The sequence below is a fragment of the Saccostrea cucullata genome, unplaced genomic scaffold (assembly GCF_032062105.1).
Source record: "Saccostrea cucullata isolate Sc308-1 unplaced genomic scaffold, CSIRO_AGI_Scuc_v1 ctg970, whole genome shotgun sequence".
In the NCBI taxonomy this organism is placed as follows: Eukaryota; Metazoa; Mollusca; class Bivalvia; order Ostreida; family Ostreidae; genus Saccostrea; species Saccostrea cuccullata.
Window position 1 is genome coordinate 135922 of NW_026924006.1, and position 25820 is coordinate 161741.

At 33.6% G+C, this 25820-nt stretch overlaps 1 protein-coding gene across 2 annotated transcripts; it reads right to left on the reverse strand.

The window, feature by feature from the left end:
* On the reverse strand, positions 1-23277 carry LOC134265453 (transcription factor Dp-1-like). 2 transcript variants are annotated; one of them, XM_062747656.1, is made up of 12 exons: positions 22862-23277; positions 21822-21946; positions 12450-12519; positions 12201-12286; positions 11532-11662; positions 10972-11137; positions 9525-9668; positions 9200-9268; positions 8938-9086; positions 7329-7495; positions 7001-7076; positions 1-3199 (listed from the first exon to the last, which is right to left on the reverse strand). In XM_062747656.1, the coding sequence occupies exons 1-12, from the start codon at positions 22905-22907 to the stop codon at positions 2995-2997; spliced, it is 1434 nt and encodes a 477-aa protein (XP_062603640.1). In that variant the 5' UTR covers positions 22908-23277; the 3' UTR covers positions 1-2994. The 2 variants fall into 2 exon arrangements, with proteins under 2 accessions (XP_062603640.1, XP_062603641.1); XM_062747657.1 differs by lacking the exons at positions 21822-21946; positions 22862-23277 and adding an exon at positions 13935-14131.
* Between the last annotated feature and the right edge of the window lie 2543 nt (positions 23278-25820).

A 25820-nucleotide genomic window follows, 5' to 3' on the forward strand; every position in this document is an offset into this window, starting at 1 on the left:
TAATTTTCGCTTCCATTGTTTTATTTGAGTTTTACAGTGAATTTCTCGACATTAGATTCTGTTTTCACAATGAAATTAGTGCATAGATATTGGTTCAACAATGATTTCTCAATTCCTTAAAATTCTTCTTCATTTTACCTTCATTTAGCTATCTCACTTCTACCAATTGAAAATAGATATTTTTCTTCACCTTAGCTGCCTTATTAACTTACGGATGAAATGTTTAAAGTACTTAATGTGAGAAAATCTTGAGTGTAATTTAAAGAGCATATACCCATATTTATTGGATAACTTTAGCATTTTCTCCTTTACATAACTGTGTGGGAATGTACATATTGAAAGATGAAGTATCTGCATTCAGTAAAAATTTTGGAATACATGTGCATGATCAATGAAATCTACTAGTACTGAATATTTGTTCCTGAAGATAAAAATATAGCAACAAATACATGTACACACTGTATGTACTCTGAATCAACCAGCAACTAAAAATTAAAAAAAAAGTACAATATGTATACCCAATCACAGACTCTATCAAGAAAAAAATACAGCTTGACTTAGCTACTGAATGTGTGCCATAATTTCTTTCTACTCTTCTGTAAAATACAAGTAATCTACCGGTATGCAATAATAGAATAAAAACAAACACTACAGAAAAAAACTGCACACTGCTGAATTAACCTAAAACATTAATCAGTATTTTAAACATCAGTGTTTGTTCCTCTATATACACATATGCATTAAACATGTTAAAGAATTATTAAATCCTAGTTCTTGAAGAGAGGTATCATTTTGTCCAAGAAATTACTTTGTTAACAAAATAAATCTACTGCTGGATTCTAACTAAGTGTTGGTAAACTGTTTTATGTCTTCAAGTTAATACTTTAGAAAAAGACCCCATTAAATGCTATAGATTCATTTTTCATGATTACTTAACATAGTGAAATGGGTCTTTGACTTCAAATCACACGAACAATAATTTGTGAGTTTTTGAATGAAGATAATTGATATGGAATTCAGCACCAAAAAAAGGCATATAAATTAATTTGCTGCGAGTAATGCTTTTTAATTCTTCAACAAATATTTGAGAATCTACAGTGCTATTTGGTATCCACCCATGGGGATCTTTTATATTTTCAACCCAATGGTGTTAGTTTCCGGTTTTTCTTTTGTTTGCTAGAAATATATATGTAAAAATGCAGGGACAACAGAATCAGATACAGAAATCTAGCTCAAAGAAAAATCTATCTTCATTCAACATAAATATTCAGAGAGAAAAGTATTGAAATGTTAGTATCAAACCACTGCTCAGTCAGGAAACTAGAATAATTAAAGAATTAAAAATCAAAAAACACAGCACTATGGACAGTTTGAGTCATAATGACCTACCTCTAACAGAAGTAGTGGTAACTAACATGTATATATAATTTTTTTCATCTACATGTATTTACAAATCTTAGCGCACGATACCTGTATGTTATATACACAAGGTTTATGTAACAAGAATAATTCATGCAGACACTTCTATAAGGTTACATGGGGACTAATGAGCACACAACATAAATAACTTACAAAATGTATCTGATGCCAAAACATCCTATGCATCTCGAACACTTTCCTGGGAACACTTTATTCACATTGTGTAAAAAAGTACATAATTTTTTTTTTCCACATGCTGAGTGAACTCGATAAGACTTTTGTACAATTTGGCAGTTTATGTACTTCTGCTGAATTGTTAAATGTGTATACTAAATTTTTCTTCTGAAATTTTAGTTCACTGAACACATACTGATATACTACTTTAAATGCTTTGTGTAGACCTTGCTAAATAACTATGACTTTCTTCTGACAGAAGAATGGCACTGTACATATCTAGCAATCTGTTATAAATGACAATGAATTAAATTGTAAGCAAAAACTGTGAAAAAAAAGTTTGCTCTTTTTGAGTTCAATACAATATGAATTTACTACCACAGAGATGAATAATAGGAACCAGTAGCAATAAAACATACATGAGAGTGATTTTCTTGAATTAACGGCAAAAATTATCCTTACTGAACATATGTAAAGGAGGATAACAGGGGGATAAGGTGAGAGAGATTTTTTTTGTTCTCCTCTACTTTTAGCAGATGAAAATTTCGAAAATGAGTCTAAATAGGAAATTTCTTTTGTAAATTAATATTTAAATCATGACTTTTTGAAAACTATTTTTGAAGTCTGAACATTCTCATGACCTAACACAAAGCATGAACAAACAGTCCTGTCTTTAAAACACACATTTCAAAAACTCCCTTTTATCACAGTTTGTCTACTACATATTACATGTATCTACTCCTGCCATTCAACCAGTCTCCTCAAGAAGACTATAGATTCACAAACCTGGCTACTTTCAAAACAAGTGCCATGGTATACATTCATTGTACAAAGAACACACTAGGCTTAATATCCAAAAATTGGGATTTCCATGAGAATCAAAAGGCTACATCATGATCTTCATAAAATCATTACACACAACTTTCATGCATACAAAAACTGCATACACACTTAAATGAATTATGTAATTACCAGAAGAAATAATGTAATTACTAGTTCATCATCAGAAGTTAAGAACATCAGACAAATTCAAGTGGTTATACATGTCAAAGTTTGTCAATTTATGAAGTCCACTTTTAACAACAGAATGAACCCATGATTAGGCCATAGAACCATGATGCAACTCTTTGTCTCTGAAATATTGAAGACTGCTTTTCGCAGGTAGTTGGGTTGCTGCCATTTCTTGCCTGTAGCCCAATATGGGCACAGATCAAGCTTTCTCTCTATATCATACACAACTTCAGAATTAACGACCGTTCCATCAAATTTGACAGAATAACAGCTTTTCGACATTTGACAGAAAACAGCTTTTCCACACGTGTTGTTGAAATGGAATCTGTCACTTTTGATCAGATTTTCTTTTTTTGAGCCACATCCTTTTCCACACTTGACACAATTTCATTAACTCATGTCTACAGGACTGGACCTGTCCGTGTCACTATCGTCTGAGAAGTCCTCAGAGGGGGTCTCTGTGGCCCTCGAATGCATGTCTGAATGAGAGCCCATGTTAGAGTCCTGTGAATAAATATTGGCCACCTCAATGTCCATATTGTCGTTGCTGTTGCTGCCCGAGGATTGGACGGAAGGTTGAGCAGGTACTTTGTATCTGTAAATACAGGAAACTCTTCTATACCAAATAATCTGTAGGAACACTTTGTAAAAGATTTTGACATCTTTTCATTTGCTTGAAAAAGAAGAGCTGAAAATTGATACTTTAAAATTTTTTTTCTTAGTCATTAAAAAACAATGAGTTGGATTCATTTTAAAAATACAAATCAAGGTGAAATTATACAAATTCTTGTTTTATATTTAAACTAAATATTATATAGAACATTAAGGGGAACATTAAGCCATTCTCTTTTCTGTTCAATAAACCAGAAGTCTCTGTCGAGACTGTAGCTCTACTGGTTTATACATAAAACAAAGGAAGAGAAAAGTAGCAGCTGGGACTTGAAACTTTAAAATAGCAATTAATAGAAAAATGGTCCTTGCTTATCAAAAAAAAAAAACCAATGCACAGAATAATGTATCTTAGTATAGCCTACTTGTGTGCCAAGTTATACTGAAATCAGACAAAAACTGTAGGAGGAGTAGCATTTTGAAAGAATTTAACAGAAATTTCTATTTTTAGTAACCATGGCAACACTGTTTATCGAAATCCAAAACCAATGCATAGAATTATGTAACTTAGTGTAGTCTACTTGTGTGCCAAGTTATATTGAAATCAAACCAAAACTGTAAGAGTAGTAGCATTTTATAGTATATCACAGAAATTTCTAATTTTAGTAACCAAGGCAACATCGTTCATCGAAATCAAAAAACCGATGCACAGAATTATGTACCTTAGTATAGCCTACTTGTGTGCCAAGTTTTATTGAAATTGGACCAAAACTGTAGGAGGAGTAGCATTTTGAAAGAATTTCACAGAAATTTCTATTTTTAGTAACCATGGCAACACCATCTATCGAAATCCAAAACCGATGCACAGAATTATGTAACTTAGTGTAGTCTACTTGTGTGCCAAGTTATATTGAAATCAAACCAAAACTGTAGGAGGAGTAGCATTTTGCTAGAATTTCACAGAAATTTCTATTTTTTAACCAGCAACATTTCGAAATCCAAAACCGATGCACAGAATTATGTATATTAGTGTAGTCTACTTGTGTGCCAAGTTACATTGAAATCGGACCAAAACTGTAGGAGGAGTAGCATTTTGAAAAATTGTTTACAGACAGACAGACAGACAGTGGACGGACCCTATCGCATAAGCCCCCTGACCAGTAGAGCTAAAAAAGGAACTATAAAGGCCTAATATTGACCAAGCTTTACCTTTGAAATCTTGTTAAGGCTAGCATAATCATATCCTGTACCCGGTACTTTTTATTCTTACTTAAAATTAGGGGAAGAAATTATGACCTAAATATCACTGATGTTTGAAATATGACCAATGATCAAAATCATATATGTGAGCACTGTGGCTAGAATTGGTTTATTATTGAAAACTAAATTGAGTCCCATGACCAATCATGGCTTTGCCAGTGCCGTCACTCCCCTCAAATTTGGACCGAATATCGGACCCATTCCCAATGGCACAAAGTGCTAGATTTTCCCAATTTCAGATGTAGAAAATTCCCAAACACGTGTTTTCTTGTATATACAATCTAATTTTCCACACATACATCCTTTATTTGATCCATTTAGCAGTAATGCATGCTTAATTTTAATCTGCAATAACCCTGTCATGATCGTTTATTTCTAATTCGAATTTCCTCTGTCATGGAATAGAGATCTAAAGATAGGTCATACGTAGATTGGGTTGGGGAACTTATTTTCATTATTAAAAAAGGATAACCATTTTGAGTTAGTTCATTGAATAAATAAATATATTTAAAAGTGAATTATAAGTTAAAATAAAATCTTGGACACTCTATTTCATTTGCATGAGTCAAAGGACCAGAAAAAAGAAAATTTTGCTAATCTTTAAAAGGAAAATTTTAAAAAGTAACTTGATAATTTCAATTAAATAATTCTTTATAATCTGAATTTTTGATTGAGGTGCAATAAAACAGTAAGAAATACCCCCTCCCCACATTTTTTTTCCAGTCTCTGTATAGTATCACTTGAAAATAAAAGAAAAAAAAATGCCTGTATAGTAAGTAAATGTTTGTTCTGTTAAATATAGATTTTATCAGACCTCATGTCCTGTAAATTTTAGCTTTTCAAGTATACTTTTTAAAGTGATAAATGGCTTTCATGATTAAATATTTTGCTTGTTTATAATTTTCCCAATTTAACAAAAATGTCGAGGATTTTTCCCAATTTAGAGGGACCCGGTCCATGTACCAAAAGGTGCTATGACAGCCCTGCTTTGCTATTCTTGAGAAGATTTTTAAAGAATTTTCCTATTTATTTCTATGTAAAACTTTGGTCGGCCATTGTGGCCCCGCCCTACCCCCAGGGGTCATGATTTGAACAAACTTGAGTCTACACTACCCAAAGATGCTTCCATATAAATATGATCAATTATGGCTTTGATATTCTTGAGAAGATTTTTAAAGGATTTTCCTATATGTTTCTATGTTAAACTTTGGTCGGCCATTGTGGCCCCGCCCTACCCCCAGGGGTCATGATTTGAACAAACTTGAATCTACAGTACCTGTGGATGCTTCCATATAAATATGATCAATTGTGGCTTTGTTATTCTTGGGAAGAAGATTTTTAAAGAATTTTCCTATATATTTCTATGTTAAAACATTTGCGCAAGGCATGTTACAGGATTATAGGCTATCTTTGTGAGTGCAGATTTCATCCAAAGTGACCAACCTGGAATCCTCAAGTTCTACTTATTGCCATGAACAAACTTGCACATCTTAAATTTACACTACCTGAGGGATGTTCTCACTACCTGAGGATGATTCTATATTTCCTGGCACTGTGGTTCTTGAAAAGAAGATTTTAAAAGGTTTCTCTATATATTATATAAAAAACCCTAGCCACAGGGGTCATGATTTGAACAAACTTGAATCTACACTACCTGAGGATGATTCCACATGAGTTTCATCTTTCCTGTCCTAGTGGTTCTGGAGAAGAAGATTTTTCTTATATATTCCTATGTAAAACTAGGGTCGGCCATTTTGGCCCCACCCTTGCCACAGGGATCATGATTTGACCAAACTTGAATCTACACTACCTGAGGATGATTCCACATGAGTTTCATCTTTCCTGGTCCAGTGGTTCTGGAGAAGAAGATTTTTAAAGATTTTTCCTGTATATTCCTATGTAAAACTTGGCGGCCATTTTGGTTGCCCCGGGGGGTCATGATTTGAACAAACTTGAATCTGCTCTACCTGAGGATGATTCCACATGAGTTTCATCTTTCCTGGTCCAGTGGTTCTGGAGAAGAAGATTTTTAAAGTTTTTTCCTATATATTCCTATGTAAAAGTTTACGGGAGGTCATGATTTGAACAAACTGAAATCTGCTCTACCTGAGGATGATTCCACATGAGTTTCATCTTTCCTGGCCCAGTGGTTCTGGAGAAAAAGATTTTTAAAGATTTTTCCTATATATTCCTATGTAAAACTTGGGTCAGCCATTTTGGCCCCACAAAATTTGACAAACTTGAATCCACACTACCTTGATGATTCCACTTGGCTGGCCCAGTGAGCTGGAGAAGAAGATTTTGATTTTTCATATACTAATTTATCATTTGCGCAAGGCAAGTTACAGGATTTATGGCTATCTTTGTGAGTGAAGATTTTTTAAAAATGCCATAAAAGTGACAAAACAAAGGTCTCCCCTTGGAAGGGAATCCTCAAGGATACTTTGTGCCAATGTTCTTGAGAAAACTACTTATTGCCATAGCTAAAAACCTACAAGTATGAATCAGTTCCAGAAAAACACCATACCTGGAAGATCCTTCCTCTGCTGACATAGGTCGGATACCACTGGGACCAGAGTTTGCCATTCCACCATTGGCTAAGTCTACAAAGTAGTGTTCAAGAGATGACATCAAATAAACAGTTTTGAAGTATTATTGAAATGTAAATGAGATATGCAAGAAAAAAAAACCTTGCATGATTGTTATGCAGACATAATTCCATAAATTAAAATAATGGAAAAAATCGCTTCAAAACACAATGCTTTGTCACGTTTTGAAATATATTTTAATGTTCAATGATAATGAGTGCAAGATATATAGTTTTTACAAAATTTGATCAGTGACCCGTAATTTACCTATCACATAAGGTTCTAAAGCTTTGGGGACCATTTTAACAGCTTTGTTTACATCTTGAGTGGTGCACTGGCCCTTTTCCAAATTAAGAGCCATACCCATCCTCTTCAACACCTCAATATCATCATGAATTTCAAAAGTGTTGTCAAAGTTAAATAAATATTCATATCTGAAAAGACAAATATCACATACATGTAAAACAATTTGGGCTTAGCTACTTATAACACTATATATGTATTTCAAGTAGCTGTAGAACTGAAGCTCTCTGATTGAGAAAATTTGGAGAGCTCCAGATCCAAGCATTTTTAAAATCTTCCATTTGTGGATATGATTTTGGGTCACTCACTTCAGGTATCACTTCCGACTTTATGTGCATGTGTACTATAACTTTGACATTCAAATTACGAGGGGTGATCAAAAAGTTCGAGAACTATTTGAATAAATTCCATAAAAGAAACAATATTTGGTTTCAGTGTTGATTATATTTTAAATTAGTCCTCTCCAGTTTTAATGCACATCTGCCACCGTTCTGCTCATGCGTGAATCACGTGATATAGGCGGTCACGTGACCCCTCCATAGCTTTCTGTCACAAAAGCTGAAAGATTTTTCTGAGTTTTATATTTCTTTCCATGTAAGTTAATTTTTATAACAAGAACAGCTCATTTGTCAGAAATGGTCAAATATCGGCAACAGAATGGGTGGACAAGAATATTCTTTCCAAAAATAAGCATGGCGACCATCAAAACCCAAATCTTCTCTCTCTGGAGAGACGTTTATTCAAGTTGGATAGAGAATGGGTGCCTCCTTTTTATCATAATTAACATGTTTAAAATCTAAAGTTAACTATATCTTAGGTATTTAATAAATATATTATTGTTAAAATATTCAACTATTTTTCAATGTGTAAATTAGACGTCTTTGATAGCAAATTGCTTAATTGAAAACACATCTCTTTTTAAATTTGCTTTCACTAGGCAACATAACAAGTCATTTTTAACCATCTGCCTCTCTTTACTAAAACGATCAATCAAATCATTTATTAAATTTATAAGAAGTCATTTGTCTTAATAAACTGTGTACAAATTATTATACGCTACTTCAAAGGGATTTCTAAGATGTACCGATTAATTTTACACTCGTTCGTTGAACGAAGACGACCGAGACAACCATTTTTTGTCACGAGTGACCTACATAGTAACGTCATTTTCACATTGTGACGTCACAAACAAGGAGCAAAACTTTATTCAGCATGTGCTATTTATAGAACTGTTGTATGGCTATTTGTGTACCAATTTTTTTTCTAATCTGAATTGTGGTTTTGAAGATATATCGATAGTTCGCGAACTTTTTGATCACCCCTCGTACTATTTATTCTGATGTTGTTTTAATTTATTCCATGTTTTTTAAATCAATTCAAACCTTACACATTTTGTAAGATTTTAGAAATTCTAGTTGCCATGCATCATTTACACTTTAGTCTAATACACCAAATTACAAGTATGTACTTAGTTGAAGTCTCAAGTGCCATGTTCGTTATCAAACCAAATGCGTAGGAACCGGTTACATTTTAAATTTCAAAGAAAATTTTAAAGAAGCGTTTCCAGACATACTTGTCGTTTGATATGGAGCAGTCTATGACCGTCTTTTTACTGGTGTTGACGATGATAAATGGCAGCTGTATGGCCGAGTTCTGAGGAGGAGGGCCCTGTGTTTTCCCTAGCTCTCGGTTTCTCTGCACTAGGTTTTTGAAAGCTATTTGCTGTTAAATAAATAAAAACAAGCTGATAAATCAAACAGGACTGTTGTTGACTTGTTGTAGTATGAGTATCATTTGAATGCAAGTGTAAAAGGATCCTTTGAACAATCAATTACCTGCAGAATGAGTTCTTGGAGCTGTTGCGTTTTGTGTTTGATTCTTTCAAGTCTCTTCTGTTTTTCTATCTGAAATAATATTACTGTAAACCAACTTTTATTCGCGACGAATTTCGCAAAATTTAAAACCTCTTAGAAAAAGAGATCTCGAGAAATATTCGCGATGTCACCCAAATGCTCTTTACTTTAACAGAAATTGACAAATCAGACACTTCGTACCTTTTGTAAATAATACTACTAAATTGAATATTTTTAAGAGATAAAACATAGCTGAAGGGCAACTTAAGAAATTATCACAGTTTCTTCTCTAACTAAAAATTCATACCTCTAAATTTTGACATTCTTGTGCTGAGTTAGTAGGCAATCCTATCCATTTAATTTCTTTCTTTTCTTTAGATATTATGTTCATGGCCATCAGCACATTAAGGGCATCATAGACACGTCTCCTGATATTCTTCTGATCATAGGCCTAAAATTCAAATTTTAAATTACACAAGCATAAATCATTTCCTACATTATATTGCACATTATCTTTAATAAATTCATACTTTGTGATTAGAAAGGTCATGAATAAAGCATGTTGCTTTAATGATTTCATAGAAAAGTATATTACAATTAAAATGCAGTCTATCTCAAAAGCACCGGTCTGTCAGACAAAACAGGTGAAAATCTTATTGGTCCGATGCACTAACTAGTAAAATCAGTCCATTTGTCCAAGGTTTGTATTGGTTTGGTTTTAAACTTTATATTTTCTGTTTCATCATATAGAGGCTTTAACTGATACCAAAACACATTATTAAAAACGTTTTGTTGATCGTGATTGTTTTAAAACCTACTTCTGCCACAATGTTTCTAAAATATTTTGATAGGACAGTACCAGGAAGAAAAACGAACATTTCAGTTATATTTTAAAGTGATATTTGTTTATTAATTCATATGATATAAAGACACCTTGTTATGATCATTACATGATAAAAGTTGGACCGGTGAAAATTCGTTTGGTCCTTTGAAATTGTTTTAACTGTCTGTTTGGATGTCCTAAGATGATTTTCTTTTTCGCGAAGACTGATGCCCTGTTAACACGGAGAGTTTAATTCAAATTAAACGTAAAGTTACTGCGAATTAGCTTCGCTTAGCGTTCACACGGAGAATTTAATGCGAATTAGTTTAAATCGAATTAGTTTACTGCACATTAAATTACTTCGCATTAGCTCCGTGTGAACGCTAAGCGAAGCTAATTCGAATTAAATTTTGAGGCATGCGTAATGGCAAAATTAGGTCAAATGCCACATGTCTGTGGTCAGCTTGAAGTATTTGTGCTATTTTTGCGTGAAAAACTAAGGAAAATTGTGTTAATCACCAAAATGTATGTACAGACACTGTAACATTATGTCAAATGCATCTGCTCCTGCATAAGGTGACATGATTTGCAAATGACGTCATAATGGCCTTACTGACGCCTGGCCGTAGAAGTAGAATTTTAATTCGCATTAGTTTACTTTGCATTAGCTGTCATGTGAATGCAATTTAATTCGCATTAGTTTGATTCGCATTAGTTTACTTCGCATTAATTTACTGCGAATTAAACTCGTCGTGTGAACAGGGCATGAAAATGCAGTTTTAGCATTGCTAGCATGGCAAAATTGTACATACAAGACAATTTAACTCGACAAATTTACTAAGGATAAAAGAAATTTATCCCATTTGAGAATCAATGAACCTTTGTCTCTGTCATTAAAGCATAATGGATGCTTTTATCGCCAAAAACAAACCTGGTCTGAGGGGGAGGCCAAATTTCGCGGATCACTGAATTCTGTAACCAGTTCATCTGCCACTTCATTGTATGATGTCACTCCTTTTCTTTGAACCTTTTCACATACTTTCATTGAGAAGTGACGTAATCCTTTCCCACCTTTTTCTCCTTTCTTTCCTCGTTTCCTAAATTGAAATAAAATATGTTTTATCATATGCAATATAAAATTTTATAAAAACTATTGGCAAAACCAAAATTTTGCTGTAGCAATCAGATACACTGCACTGCGGAAATTACAGCCCCATCCCCTTTTCATTTTCTAATTATTGAAATACAAAAAATCATAAAAATTCTGTGAAATAACAATTGATCAACCTTGGCACTCAAAGTACAAAATACAGATGCATTCTTGTGTCTACAGTATAAAAGGAAATATCTCAAACTTCCAGGAATAACCTGACTCGTTTCATTCATTTATATTGTTATTTTAATGCAATAACTGGTGACTTTCAGTTAAACCTGAAGTTAACAACATCCAATTTCTTAGAGATATACATGGTCTTATCAAACAGTACTAACCCAAAGCCATCATCTGGCTCTATTGTGAATTCGGAGGCCCTCTTTTGGGCCCCTGATCTCCAGGTAACATCTATGGGAATCATGGGCTGTCTGGGGCTGGTCACTTGCTGTATTAACTGCTGGGCAGTAAACTGGAATAGAAATAGTCAGTAGAGGAAAAGGGTTCGAGCAATGGATAGAATTGATTTCATTTTCTCATTATCAACTAGTTCACTTGACATACATCTGTTTCCTCTAAAGTTAAAAAGTATTCATATTTTTTTCTAATATATGGTAAATTTAAAAGAGGAATTTTTTTTAAACCCCTTAAAAAGTTTATTTCAACATCTTCATTACTTTAAGATGGGATAAAAATCAACATTGTTTCTCTGTCTCAGCCTAAGTCGCGCATATTGTAGTCCTTGACATCCCTTCAAATTAATTCCAAGGATAATCCATCGCAGCATCATTAAAATTTTATTAAATCATATACTGTATATCACTAAATTTTCGCGACACCTTATTTTTGCGAGATAGTCATTGACTCTTGATTAGTGAGACAAAATTTTCGCGAACGGTGGTTATTGCTCTATATATTCTTCTATATTTTCGCGAGCACACTGTCTCGCGTAATTACATGAAAATAAAGTTCTCGCGAATAAAAAGTGATTTACAGTACTAGTATCATACCTGCTTTGGAAGAATTGTGTGTTCTTTGAATGGAGACATTTTTGCAGGTGATGTTGTAGATATTGGCACTGCAACTAACTGCACAGCTGCATAAGGAAAGCTTACAATAAACATATAGCTAGCATAGACATGATAGATGAGTGGCATCATTGTACGTTTTTAGTGCCTGTTTGTTTACTTATGTTAGAATATTTCATGGAAATTTCAACTTCGGGGTTTGAAATATGTAATAGTGTTGAGACTTCTTACCTTTTCCAGCACTTTGGACAGTCTGTGTTTGAAAACCAGCAATGTCACCATTTGAATCAAGTAGTCCCACCTACAAAATGAAGCAAACACTTGTACATATTTTACAGTGTTGAACATTTTTTTTTAAACTTAAATATGCATGCAGAGGTCATATAAACTTGAGATTGAGCATTTGATTCAAACCTAGACATTATTATTTAGTTAAAAATTACCATACAAATTCTCCATTAATTTTCCTCTTGCAAATTAGTTATATTTTTAATTTAAAAATTCCTACTTATGCAAATTGCACAGGGAATTCAGCTTCAACATCATTAAATTTCACCGAGTTGTGGCATCATTTATCAACTCAATGTATATACTTGTATATGAATCAATATGGCATATGCTAAGTAACTTAGTCTATTACTCAAGATATCATACAAGCACCAACACACCTAACCAAAGTTGTCAATGACTGATATATTCAATCAATTGAACCATTAACACAATCTTCAGTCATTCTGTTGGTCTTTAAACATTATGCAATTTTTAAAAAGACAGATCAGTTAAGATCATGCAAAATCACCTCAGATCTATATGGCATATCCATTTTGACATTTAATAATCTAGGTGTTGAATTTAAAGATTTTTAGTTAAGAATGCATAATGAGGGAATTTATGACCTGAATTACTTTTTTTGGTGTAAAAGTATTTTTTGGATCTTCTTTACGAAAAGAAGCCTATTTAAATGCTTATAACAGATTCTTGCAATGCAATTCCCCTTTTCAGAAAGTAAAACAACTGAACATCAGTCATTTTCTGAAAATATTTCAAGTACACAATAACAATATACAACTCATATTAGTATACTAAGTAGCTGACTCTGTCATTCCTTTTTTTTTTAAAGTAACACTGTTTACAAACTGAAGTAAAGTCAAATACATTATGCAACTCTTTTCACTAGCAGCAAACATATCTGCCCACTACAAGTTAACACACCTCCATCCCCCTATTGATGACCAGTGTACATTAACTGCTATACATAACTTGGACTGTTTGTTTAACTACAGAGATTAAGCTACTTGTTGAGATCCTGCTTGTAATGAACCATTCCCTCACCCACTGTCAAGTTAACTTGACACAACACAGGAACCTAATTCACAATACTGTTCATTCACTGTCCTAGCTAGTTTTCCTTTCTAACAGCTGATTATGAATAATGCCAACTCAGCAGTGCAGATTTCAGCTGCAATGCTCTTTGCATACATTGGAATGTAAAGACAACCATAACCTTCAAAATTAACATTTAACAAAGCCAAAAAAATAATGGCAATCCACATGATCAAACAATATAACTCAACTTTAATCACACTCACATATAATTCTCTAAAATTTCAATAATTCACAATGGTAAAAATTTTAGATGCAAGCATACCATTATGACCTAATGTCATTAATTAATACCCACTTCACTTCTTTACAAAGAAATGGAAAAACATATACCTCTTCTTGTATCAGCATTGCTTTCCTGTACAATGTCAAACAAATGGAAATACCCTTTATTTAAAGCCAAGGCATGTGCTACTACACAGCTATATGAGAGACAAAGAACAAATGCAAGGGTCATTCAGCAGTGTCACCTATAGTCTGTTTCTCTTAGCCCCTTGATCCATAACAGCTCCTATCTAGGTCAACCCTCTACCACACATATCCACAGGGAATTCTTTAAAAAGAAACTATAAATAGTCCTTTTCATTTTCATGGATCATTTCAAATATATACAACTGAGGTACAAATTATACATTGACAGTGTCCAAGGTCTTTAAAGAAATCCTGTACAGTACAGTTAAACAATATAGTTTTTTCATTCCCTGAATAGTGAAATATTTTTAAAAGAAAACCTCACAGGTTGTGATTCACAAATGATTATAAACAGCTGTATGTAAATAAACCAAGCCTGACTGAACTTCTGTACGGAACTACTGCTATTGAAAAAAGACTCATAAACAGGAAAAAAAATCCTATAAAATATAATTAAATTACTTGAGAGTGTAAATATTTCATATTTATATACCAGAGAACACCTGTTTTATGAGGAAAATAATCAGTTGGGACAGAATTTCATCCGTTTTTACAAGAATTGTAATGGGACATACCAGGGCTTTCAAAAAGATTTGAAGCAGGTGGTACTTTATAAAAAATAGGAGGTACCACTTGGCGAACGCCGAAGGCGTGAGCCTGCTAGGGGGGTCCGGGGGCATGCCCCCCCGGAAAAAATTTGAAATTAAGAAGCCACCAGACAGCATTTCCTGGTTTCTAGACACATAGAAGTATGCTGTTATTTTTATGCCATGTTTCAAAGTTTATTTTTGGTCAATACACATTACATGTGAAGTTTAGCACTGGATGAGTGGAATTACATAGAAAAATTAGTTATTTGAGAAGAGTAACAATAAGATTTAGGTAAAACTTCTAAGTTCTATGCTATATTTGTTTATATTTATAAATTTGTTCAAAAAAAATTTGCAAGGTTTGAGTTGTAAGTGTGTTATGTTTTAAATATAAAAAAATTATTGAGTCACGAAAGGAAATGTAAATTCAAAATTTAGATTTAATAAAAGAGAAATGAAATTGTATTTGCATTAAATTAAATTCATTTCTGCTCTACAGTAAAGTGCAGATTTTACCAAAAAAATTAGAAGAAACACTACATGATGCATAGCATGTACCAATAAATTCAGCATATTTTTCATGCACTGGTACATGTACATATAAAATAATATACATGTGTAAATTTAGCTGCAATAATGTAGCCCTCTCCGATTTTTTTTTTTTTTTTTTTTTTTTTTTTTTTTTTTTTTTTTTGGGAGAGGGCTACAACTCCTTAGGATCTCTATAATGGCGCAGATGCGGCAGTGGATCACTCCCGCACGGATTTCGGCTCAAATTATCAGTAAACGGCTATTTTATTATTATCTCTTACCTGGAATCCAAATATGTAATTATGCAAAACATAAATCGATCCAAAAATATTCACAACGACCCATATATCGGTTATTTTTCGTGTGTGTCAACAGCTTAACTTGAATTTATCCGCCATGTTTACTGACCTTGATGGATTGTATTTTGGGACAGCCAATGAGAATTTAGGTTCTATAGGAGCGGATCTACTAGGAATTCCCTTATTTTAAGCATACGTATTGCTGTTTGTGCAAAAATAACACTTGAAATGGTTTTATTTATCGATGTTTTTGTAATATATTATAGCACAATCGTTTATAAACATCGACATTTGCTTTATTTGGTTGTTCCAAATTGCAAGCGAAAGTCTCACTACGTCACGCGTGAACTGTCATGGCTGCTGAATATTGCAGCTGGGAAAGACACAGATTTATTTTACATGGTTTTCGAGTTTAACAGGCTATGTTGTTGACAGTGAATAAAAATTCCGTCTTATAAGAAGTAAGTTTAATGTAAAAATAATTTATTTTGCCTCCAATCACCCGTATCAAAAAAATATATTTGCACCATTACGGAAATGCGATGGAATTGTAGCCCTCTCCAGAAAATATCAGATAAAAAAATCGGAGAGGGCTACATTATTGCAGCTAGTGTAAATTAGACAAAGATGACATCAAGACTGGAGACAAAAAAAAATTATATATGACTCCCTCACTTTACTGGATATGGTAACAATATTGGGAAGAAAGTAAACGTCCGCAAGGTCATTCTCTTGACCACTAGAAAACTGCTGAATCAAAGAATTAAATGTGTGGCAAAAGAAATAATTTCTGTTTTATGTCCTTTTGTTTCATCAGAAAGTTGCAGATATTTAAGACCGTAAGTAATTTATATCGTCACGGTCAGCTGCGGATTTTGACACTTAAATTTGAAGAGTTGAGGCTATTAAAATGTAGTACAGAGGTGGTCAAAGAACTATCTACTGTTCATGTCGGTCTCTCTATCGGTCAATTGTGTTGAAGACTTTCCGCGGTCTAGTTCCTTGTATCTTAAAATCTTTTGTGAAACTCATTACCATTGCTCTAAATTGACACTTTCATTTCTGACACCTGGATTCCTATTTTTTTATTTTTTTGGCCGTATTTATTTAAAATATATTCATAGTCATTAGCTTTTGTCAAAATCAGTGACGGTGGAATTTGATATCGAAATCTACTTTCGTTTTCGACAAGATCTATAAGACGCGTTACGCAATCTCTTTTGTTTCATTTATTCAAACGCTTTAATGATCTTCTTGACTAACCAATCAAAAACGTTATTAGATACCATTACGGACTAAGAATAATACAAAGCTACGTAACCACAACTTTTGTAAAACATATAGGCCTAGGGCCTATCGTATTTTCTCGCGGTTTTTTTTCTCCTCTGAATATTTTGGCCGGTACCATGAATGAATCCAACCGGGTAAAAGTACCGGGTATCGGCAGATTTTGAAAGGCCTGACATACCCTAACAGGAGTAACCAAGACATTTTTTTTTCATCAGCTAATCCCTTTTTCTCATGTTTCTTTACATTCTATGTAAAATTGACCTGACACCTATGGTGGCCCAATCCTACCATCAGAGGGCTCTGATTTGAACAAATTTGAACAAGGGCACTGCTAAGCGGAGCATCCCCTCATGACAGGAACTTCAATGGTAATGGCAAAATCCCAAGAGAGATAAATTCTCTAGAGGGACGTTAAACATGTTAAAGATTGATAGTACAATGTATTTTGTTGAATGTCCCTCTCAGGAATTCTTTGCTCATATGAAGGCTCGAAGGAGGAGAGCTGCACAATTTTTCCCTATAATAGGCACTGGCAGCCATTGAACAGTGAGGGATCTTTTTGTGAAAGCATCTATTGGGACATGGGCCCTTGGTTTACATGGTCTCATTCGAAGGACCAGTCACCACATCCCAGGGTGGGATTCGAACCTTCAACGTTAGGACCAACTCCCTTACTTTTGACAAAATTAATGGGGGGGGGGGGGGGGGGGAGTTGTTGTTGTTGTTGATCCATTTTTGTTACAAAATGCAAAGTGCATAGCGTCTTGGTTGAGGGAGGCATAACATGGATACCTAATTTGGTGAAGTTTAATATAAGTTGAGAAAAAAATATTTTTTTCAGCACTATTTATTTTTCTAACAAAATTATCGGGGGTGGAGTGGGGTATCTATTTTTAACAAAAATCAAATTGCATAGCATTTCAGTGGGGAAGGGGGGGGGGGGCATAATATGCATACGTAATTGGGCAGTGTCCCTTATAAACATATCACGTATGCTACATGTATAAGTTTCAGTAATTTACCTACCTAAGTATATCTCACAGTTCCAGACAATATGTATTTTATTTTGTAATGAAAAATTGAAAAATAACAATGTACATCGAGAGGTCAACTGAACTCGTGCTTTCAGGAATAACGTGCACCCCCAGATACCTGTTGAAAATTGGTAATGAAACTGCGACGTTCATCAAATTATTTCAATTACTTAACGTCCAAGATGACATGTTAATTCATACAGGCTGTATCAAAAATGCACGATTATATGACAATGCACAAACACATGTACGTAACAAAGTATAACTTACTCAGCAAGTCTATTGAAGCGACCCGAATTTACCAGGTTGATTAAACGGAAGTGGTATTTGTCAAGTCGTACACAAAACATCAATTTATTGAAGCAACCCGAATAAGCGAAAGTGAGCATTGTCAAGTCATACATAAAATTTCAGGGTTAGAAGGTCGTAAAAAGCTATACTTTAAGAAATATTCCATCGAATGATTTGAAAATGAATAGGCTTCCTCCTTTTGTAATGCCACACAAATAAGTAAAGGCTGAGAGTGGTTAATGCAAAGGTTCTCTGTAAATCTTGCCCACAAGCTGTAACTAACACACTAACATACTAACACACACACATACGCACATTCGCGATGCTATTTCCCCTCCGCAACTAGTTGCGCGAGGGGATAATAAATGCCATGCATGTTTTTATATATATAACATGACTTTGCAGTTCTTGATTTTTTTAAACAAAATTTGTCCAGTTTTGCTGTGTAAAACTTTGATTGCCAGTAGTGGCCCTACCCTACCCTGAGAGGTCATGAAATTAATCAAAAATGAATCTACACTATTTGGAGGATACTTCCATATCAATATCACTGATCATGGCTTTGCTGTTCTTGATAAAAAAAATTTTTTTGAATTTTTTTTTTACTTCTATGTTTTCCTAAGTAAAACTTTGATCACCCATTTCAGCCCCATCTTCCTGGGATAGGTGGGGGATGTCATGATTTGAATAAGCTTTCTACAATAAGTGAGGGTGCTCCCATAAATGATGTCCGAGTTTCTATCCAATTTTCACTTTTTTCTTAATAAATATATCCCCTAAATCTGAATTTTCTTCACCCAAGAATATTTTGCTGAAATAAGCCAAGGGGTTCTGGTGAAGCTTAAACTGTAAAAAGTTGCAGATGAGATAATAAAAAGCAACTTTGCTATCAAATGAAATGTTTTTCTTAAAGTAACATACATTTTTTTTTTCGTTAAATGAGCATGTTCATGGAAACTAAACATGTGAAATGTCAACTTGGTCTGAAAATTGAGCGCAATTTCTTTGAGCCTTTACGATATCTCATGCACAACCAACATTCAATACAGGAACTAAAATGGTCTGGATTTTGAATACAGTACACAGATCTGGCCAATTTAGACAAGCAGCTAGGAGTTGTTTTTACCATTTTCCTGCTTTTTTAATTGCAATCACTGGAATAATCAACTTTACATTTGAAACTAGCATGAACATACTATATAGAAAATATTAAAGAATCTTTCATTCTACTAAATCTTCGATATTTTTAGAAGTTATCTGTGTTATAGTCATCATCTTGTTTTGTCAGAATTTTGAAATTATAAACACACTTGTAACCAAACAGAAGATTTGTTTACTGTATACAGAGAAATTTTCGCAGACTTGTGGAAAATTTTTTTAATTCACTGTCAGACATTTGGTCCGACAAAGTCAAATGTTCTGTCGAACCATTTAAACTTTTGTCAGACCAGATACTTTTACCGTATTTTGTTGCTGTGAAAGTCATATGAATAACATCACTAAAATGCCCTGGATTATTGTCAACAGCCTTTAATCTTACTATGTTCCTTCCTTGGTATAGAAAGTCTTTAATAAAAGGAAATGACATGTTTTATGACTTTGCTACAACAAATTTAATTGGCTATCAGCGTTTTCAATAAGATTTTCAATAGAAGGAAAAATAGATGGAATAGCAGGAAACCAGTCTCGGCGAGGGGTCTGGGGGCCACCTTAGGCCCCCAGCGGGTTCAGGGCAGAGCCCTGGTAGGGGGCCCAGGGGGACAAAGCCCCCCGGCCGAAAAGAAAATCAGCATTTTTGACTCATTTTCTTACCTCTCAGGCTATTAAAAAAGTACCATTTTTTCACATTCCTGTCATTATCAATTATCAAATTTTACCTTAAAAAGCCAATTAGAAAACATTTTTTACCTTTTCACAGATTTGTTTGACAGTTTTTTGACAGACTGAGTTTTTTTTCTTCTGAAAACTAAGTGTCTATATAAACATATAGACAACTTAAAAGTATGAAATTCTAATAAAAACAATTGTCTGTGGTAGAATATTTTCTGAAAATTCTACATATTTGTCCCTTTCACATAAATTAGTCAGGCCTTTTATTCAAAATTCAAAAAAAAATTATTTAGTTAAAAATGTAATTTTTTTAACACTTGGTGATGTACAGTACCCTCCAAAAATTGAAATATTCTGCAATCTTAGACGTTTCATAAAATAATTTTAAAACTTATTTACTTTGGCATTTTCATTATGTACAGATTGTCAGAACAAAATAATTAAGAAAATGGAATTTGATACAAAATACTAGTACATTAAAACCTTCCCAAATGTGAAAATGATACTGTTCCTGTATTTCAAGATATCTTTACACGAATAAATGAGAATAAAATTTTACATTTTCAGTTTGAGGAAATTCTTTAGAATTTCTACATGTACGTCTGAGTCACGATCAAAATATTAAGACTTTTATTCGTAATTATTACGTCTTAGCTTAACACTTGAGATTTTCAGTTTGAGGAAATTCTGTAAGAATTCAACATTTTTCGTAAGGTCTTAAAATTATATTTATTTGCCGTTTTTTCACCGGGGAACCCCTCACTTAATATTAAGGCTGCCGCACAATCAATTTTCAAGAAAATTACAAAACACAAACAAATCTTTTCGGAAGGGACCATGCTTTATGCCTCTTAATGTATGTGATCTCAAACGCATTTGTTACAGCAGCAGCATGTTTCTCCATGACTTAGTGACTTTGCTCAAATATTCGTTGTCCACGACGGCATTACAAGACACTATCGATCTAATTAAACTTCCTTGAAAAAAGAGCGCACTCAAGGGAAGCTACTCTAGATCATGGAAATAGTTTCGATAAAATCGATGTATTTCACGTATCAGCCCCGGCAAAATCTTAATGATAGAAATTTCATAGCCGGCAAAATGACATGCGGTTAATTTTGCTACAACAAATTTGAAAACACTGGCTATTGTCAACATGCCGAGTACACAGCCATTTTTTCATTGTTTGTGACCTTCAGCTGTGCATCCCTTTATTAAATTTGCATCACGCTCAATTTTTTTCAAACGTCATCTGAACTGACGTTTTCTAAAAAGTTATCGCTCCACTTCATTTCATAGTCGCTCCTTTGGCCCTCTTCATAGGTGGGCGAATTTAAAACCGGGCAAATACAAAGAACACAGCATAATTTCTTAAACAGAACTATGACTGGGCGAATGTAAACGGGGTAAAAATCTTTGCAAGTGCAAAAGGGTGAAAATAACAAACACAGTTAAAATCAAAACATAACTTGACCTAGATATTGTTATGATAAATCTGTATACCAAATTTCACTTCAGTATGTGCAACCTCAGCGAAGAAAATGAACGGAAACTGTTGGTGGACTGAGAGACACATTGTCTAACTGACAGACAGCAGCAAAGTAATAAGCCCTCCCTTCTTCAAAGGGGTCATTAAAAACCCAAATGAGGTTTCAATGAAAATTACCACCAAATTATTTATCACAAACTTTTTTGAAAAGACTTTTTAGGACACCTTCCACTCAAAAAATCCATCCATACAATCAATAAAATGTAAGAGTTCTACATATTTCTCAACTTCTTAACCCCCTCAATCTGCAATGCTGAAATTTGTTATATATGCATCAATTTGTTATCATTCATTATTAAATTCATCTTTTAGTACTAGACTAAGCATTACTTATTAGTCTCTGGCCATATTTTCTGAGTAGAAAAATAGGTAGATTTTTGTTGTGTATACATTACCTCTTTAGCAACTGGTTCCAATCCACTGTCTTTGTAAAACCGCACAATGTCTTGCCGGATCTCTGTCCCGTTACCTGCAGCTTTTCCTGGAGTACTAGGCATGACCTTCACTGGACTAACTTGTACTACAATACAAAAACTACAAATATAATACACAAAAGCAATTCATTAATAAACACCTTTACACATTCTGGATTAAGTGCCAATCTTAGAATGATATTACAAACCCTGATCTAATGATTTTATAATTAACTAGAATGATTTGGCAACTTCATAAAGAGCATCATGTCCGAAAAAGTTTGAGCAATGAATCATTAAACCAGGCAATGATTTGGTACAAGACCATTTAATTACAAAACAGTCTTAATTTCTTAACACACCCTATCAAATTTCATCAGGGGATGACAAATCCCATTGCCCAATGCTCAAGGGTAGTGAATTTTAGGGGTGGGCAAGTGAAACTTTTTCAAACACTTGGGCAAATGACTTATCAAAAATAAAATCAATATGTATCCCATAGATTTAAAGCTGGGTATCTATAGGGGATTGCATGATCTACTCAGTTTTGTCTTCCTCTTTGTTGGAAATATTTATAAATGCATGATTAGTTTTTGTAGGGCAAGCAAAAATTCAGGTACAGTAGGGCAAGTGAATTTTGACTATGTATTTGCCCTTGGACAAGTGCCTTAAAAATCTAGTTGTCAGTCCCTGTTCAAAAAGCATGTACACAATTCATGCTATTTCATTCTTACTCATTAAAGCAATCCACACTTGACATATCATTCTATCAAGAGTGCACACACTTTCATTGGATTGGGTTAGACCCTATGTGCAAACTGAACTAAAAAAGCATACACATCCGAGTCAGAATAATCTTTTGCGATTATTCATTTGTAAACTGTTGCATGAAATATGATAAATATCGAACAAGGTAATAAATTTCTGATTGATTATCTATATGAGAGTAAACCACGCTACCCAGATGACAATGACAGGTGGTGCTAAAACGGAAGTGGGGATACACAACAAGGGAGCATTACCATCGTCGACCCACAAACTAGCCAGGGTCGTGTTGGAATTTGCCATCGTGAAATGTCCAAAATATCGAGCTGACTTCGAAGATTATACCACGGCTACCTCAGTGCCCTTAGAGGATTGCTGTGTCCGTGGCTACTTTTCCCGAAGTTCTCAAATTCTTTAAAATCCCAATGACAAAATGGCGTCCATTGAAATATCGGAACTCTGTTCCGAAGTTGTAAACAAATAAACAGTTCGACAATCCTTCGTATGTGCACAGTCCAAAGTCATTGTCGAATAAACAGGAAAGTAAAATACATTTTGGTTAATACATATAAACTGTCCTAAATGATAAATAATGTAGAAACAATACTTTCAATTAAATCGGCTATTCTAGCAAAACGAGCTTGGCGGCGATGAACACCGAAATAATGCGATTGGCTAAGGGACGCACGTGGTCATTCACTGCGATTGCGCAGTGACTTACATTCATGCCTGGGATCTCCACAGGCAATGTCACTTGGCTAAATTAAAGTTTTACTCTCATTAAACATGTTAAACAGATTAAACTATGAAGTAAAAAATTTATAAAAGAAATACAGTACAAAGGGCTATATGTACGGAAGCATTATCTTTTAGGTCTCATTGTGTTTTAAATAACAAATTAATCAAATTAATAATTTGTAATTAATAAGAAAATTTATGTTTACTAATTTTTTTAATAAAAGAAATAACTTTTCATATCAAATAAGTATCTGTTATAACAAATCAATTTATTATCAACTTGATATTACAAATTATTTATCAATTTGTTAATTGAAAACAGATTAGTATTTCGTTATAGAATAGAGTAAGAATATATTTTATTTAAACAATAAGTGCTTTCTTTGTTTGTTATACCCCCCGCTTGAAAAGCGGGAGGGTATATAGTAATCGTTAATTCCGTCCGTCTGTACGTCTGTCCGTCCGTCCGTCTGTTACGCTTTGGGTTACCCATCTCTTATCCGCAACTCCCCTCATACCACTGAATGAAATTTAATGAAATTTTCACAGAATCTTTATTACATATTGCCATTGTGCACCTCCTATTTTACTTTTTGATCTGACATATATTTTGGATTTTCCAGAGCAAAACATGGACACTGCCATTTTATTCATATGGGAGGCGGGGGGTATCATTTAGTGAGCTCATTGCTCACAGTACCTCTAGTTATTACTGGAATTAACGGTCGCAGCTGTTGCAGAAAAAATACATAACCCGCGCAAGCGGGTTATGTAAATTTTTTCTGCAATAGCTGCGACCGTTAATTCCAGTAATTACGAAAGCCGGATAGGCTCATTTCAGAGAAGATAAAAAACTTTAACTCGTTATAACGAGTTAGTTTTCTCGTTATAACGAGTTAGTTATCTCGTTATAACGAGTTAATTATCTCGATCGTTATAACGAGTTAGTTATCTCGTTATAACAAGATAATTTTCTCGTTATAACGAGGTAATTTTTCTCGTTATAACAAGTTAATTTTCTCGTTATAAACGAGTTAAAAACTGGTCTAAAGTTGATATATCTAAGTGATAGGAAGTATATGGCATATAAAACCGAGTCGATCAAGTTTGTTCAAAGTGTGTATGATTTTATTGAAAAAACAGCAAACTAGTTTTTTTTTTTTTTTTTCGAGAAGATATGTCTGTAATTGTAGTTCGTTTATTTATAAACGATGCATGCATTTGATTTGTATTGTTTAACTTAAAAGTCCGAGGATAAATACGTGTACATGTATACGGAAACTTTTGACTGCCTCGTGATGTTGTGTTATGAGTAGACAGTAGCCCCGAATTTTACGTCCATGACCTAATTGCTGATGTCTCCATATCCCTCTTCTTCAAAACATTTCTGACTCTCAAAATAATATATATCACACTGTAAGTGTATATAATATATGTTGCATTAACGCCTGTGTTAGCTTGCTATTATAATGTATTAATTTAGGAACTTAGACATTGATTATGAAAGCTAATAAGTCATCCAAAACATATTAAAAAACATTAGTAACGAGATAATTAACTCGTTATAACGAGATAACTAACTCGTTATAACGAGATAATTAACTCGTTATAACGTGATAACTAACTCGTTATAACGAGAAAACTAACTCGTTATAACGAGATAAGTAATTCGTTGTAACGAGAAAACTAACTCGTTATAACGAGATACTAACTCGTTATAACGAGATAAGTAATTCGCAATAACGAGATAAAACTAAGTCGTTATAACGAGATACTAACTCGTTATAACGAGATAAGTAATTCGTTGTAACGAGAAAACTAACTCGTTATAACGAGATACTAACTCCTTATAACGAGATAAGTAATTCGTAATAACGAGATAAAACTAAGTCGTTATAACGACATAATTAACACGTTATAACGAGATAATTAACTCGTTATAACGAGATGCTTATTCGTTATAACGAGATAAGTAAGTCGTTTTAACGAGATAATTAACTCGTTATAACGAGTTAAATATTTTTTTTATCTTTTCAGAAGTGAGCCTATCCGGCTTTCGTAATAACAAACAAATAAAGACATTTTAAATAATCATTTAAAGTAGGATTAAAGAGATTAATTATTGTATTAATGATGCGAACGTCTTTATACGTTTCATTGATGGAACAGCACTGATCAAGAGATCTGTACAGGCGACATGCCTTCTGTAGTTCATGCAGTGATTAACGCAATGGGTTTTTCTTAAGAAATAAAGGAGAAAATATTCAGTGGATGTAAATATTACCAAATCAGGGCCCATTCATGATTGGGCATAAACATATAACATAACAGATTAATAATTTGCTATCACGAATGAATAATTTGATATAACAAATTAACAATTTATTATTATAATACATTAATAATTTGCTAAAACAAATTACTATTTTTTTTTTTAAACAAAATTTGAAATTTGAAGTGTTAGATTAGATTAGATCT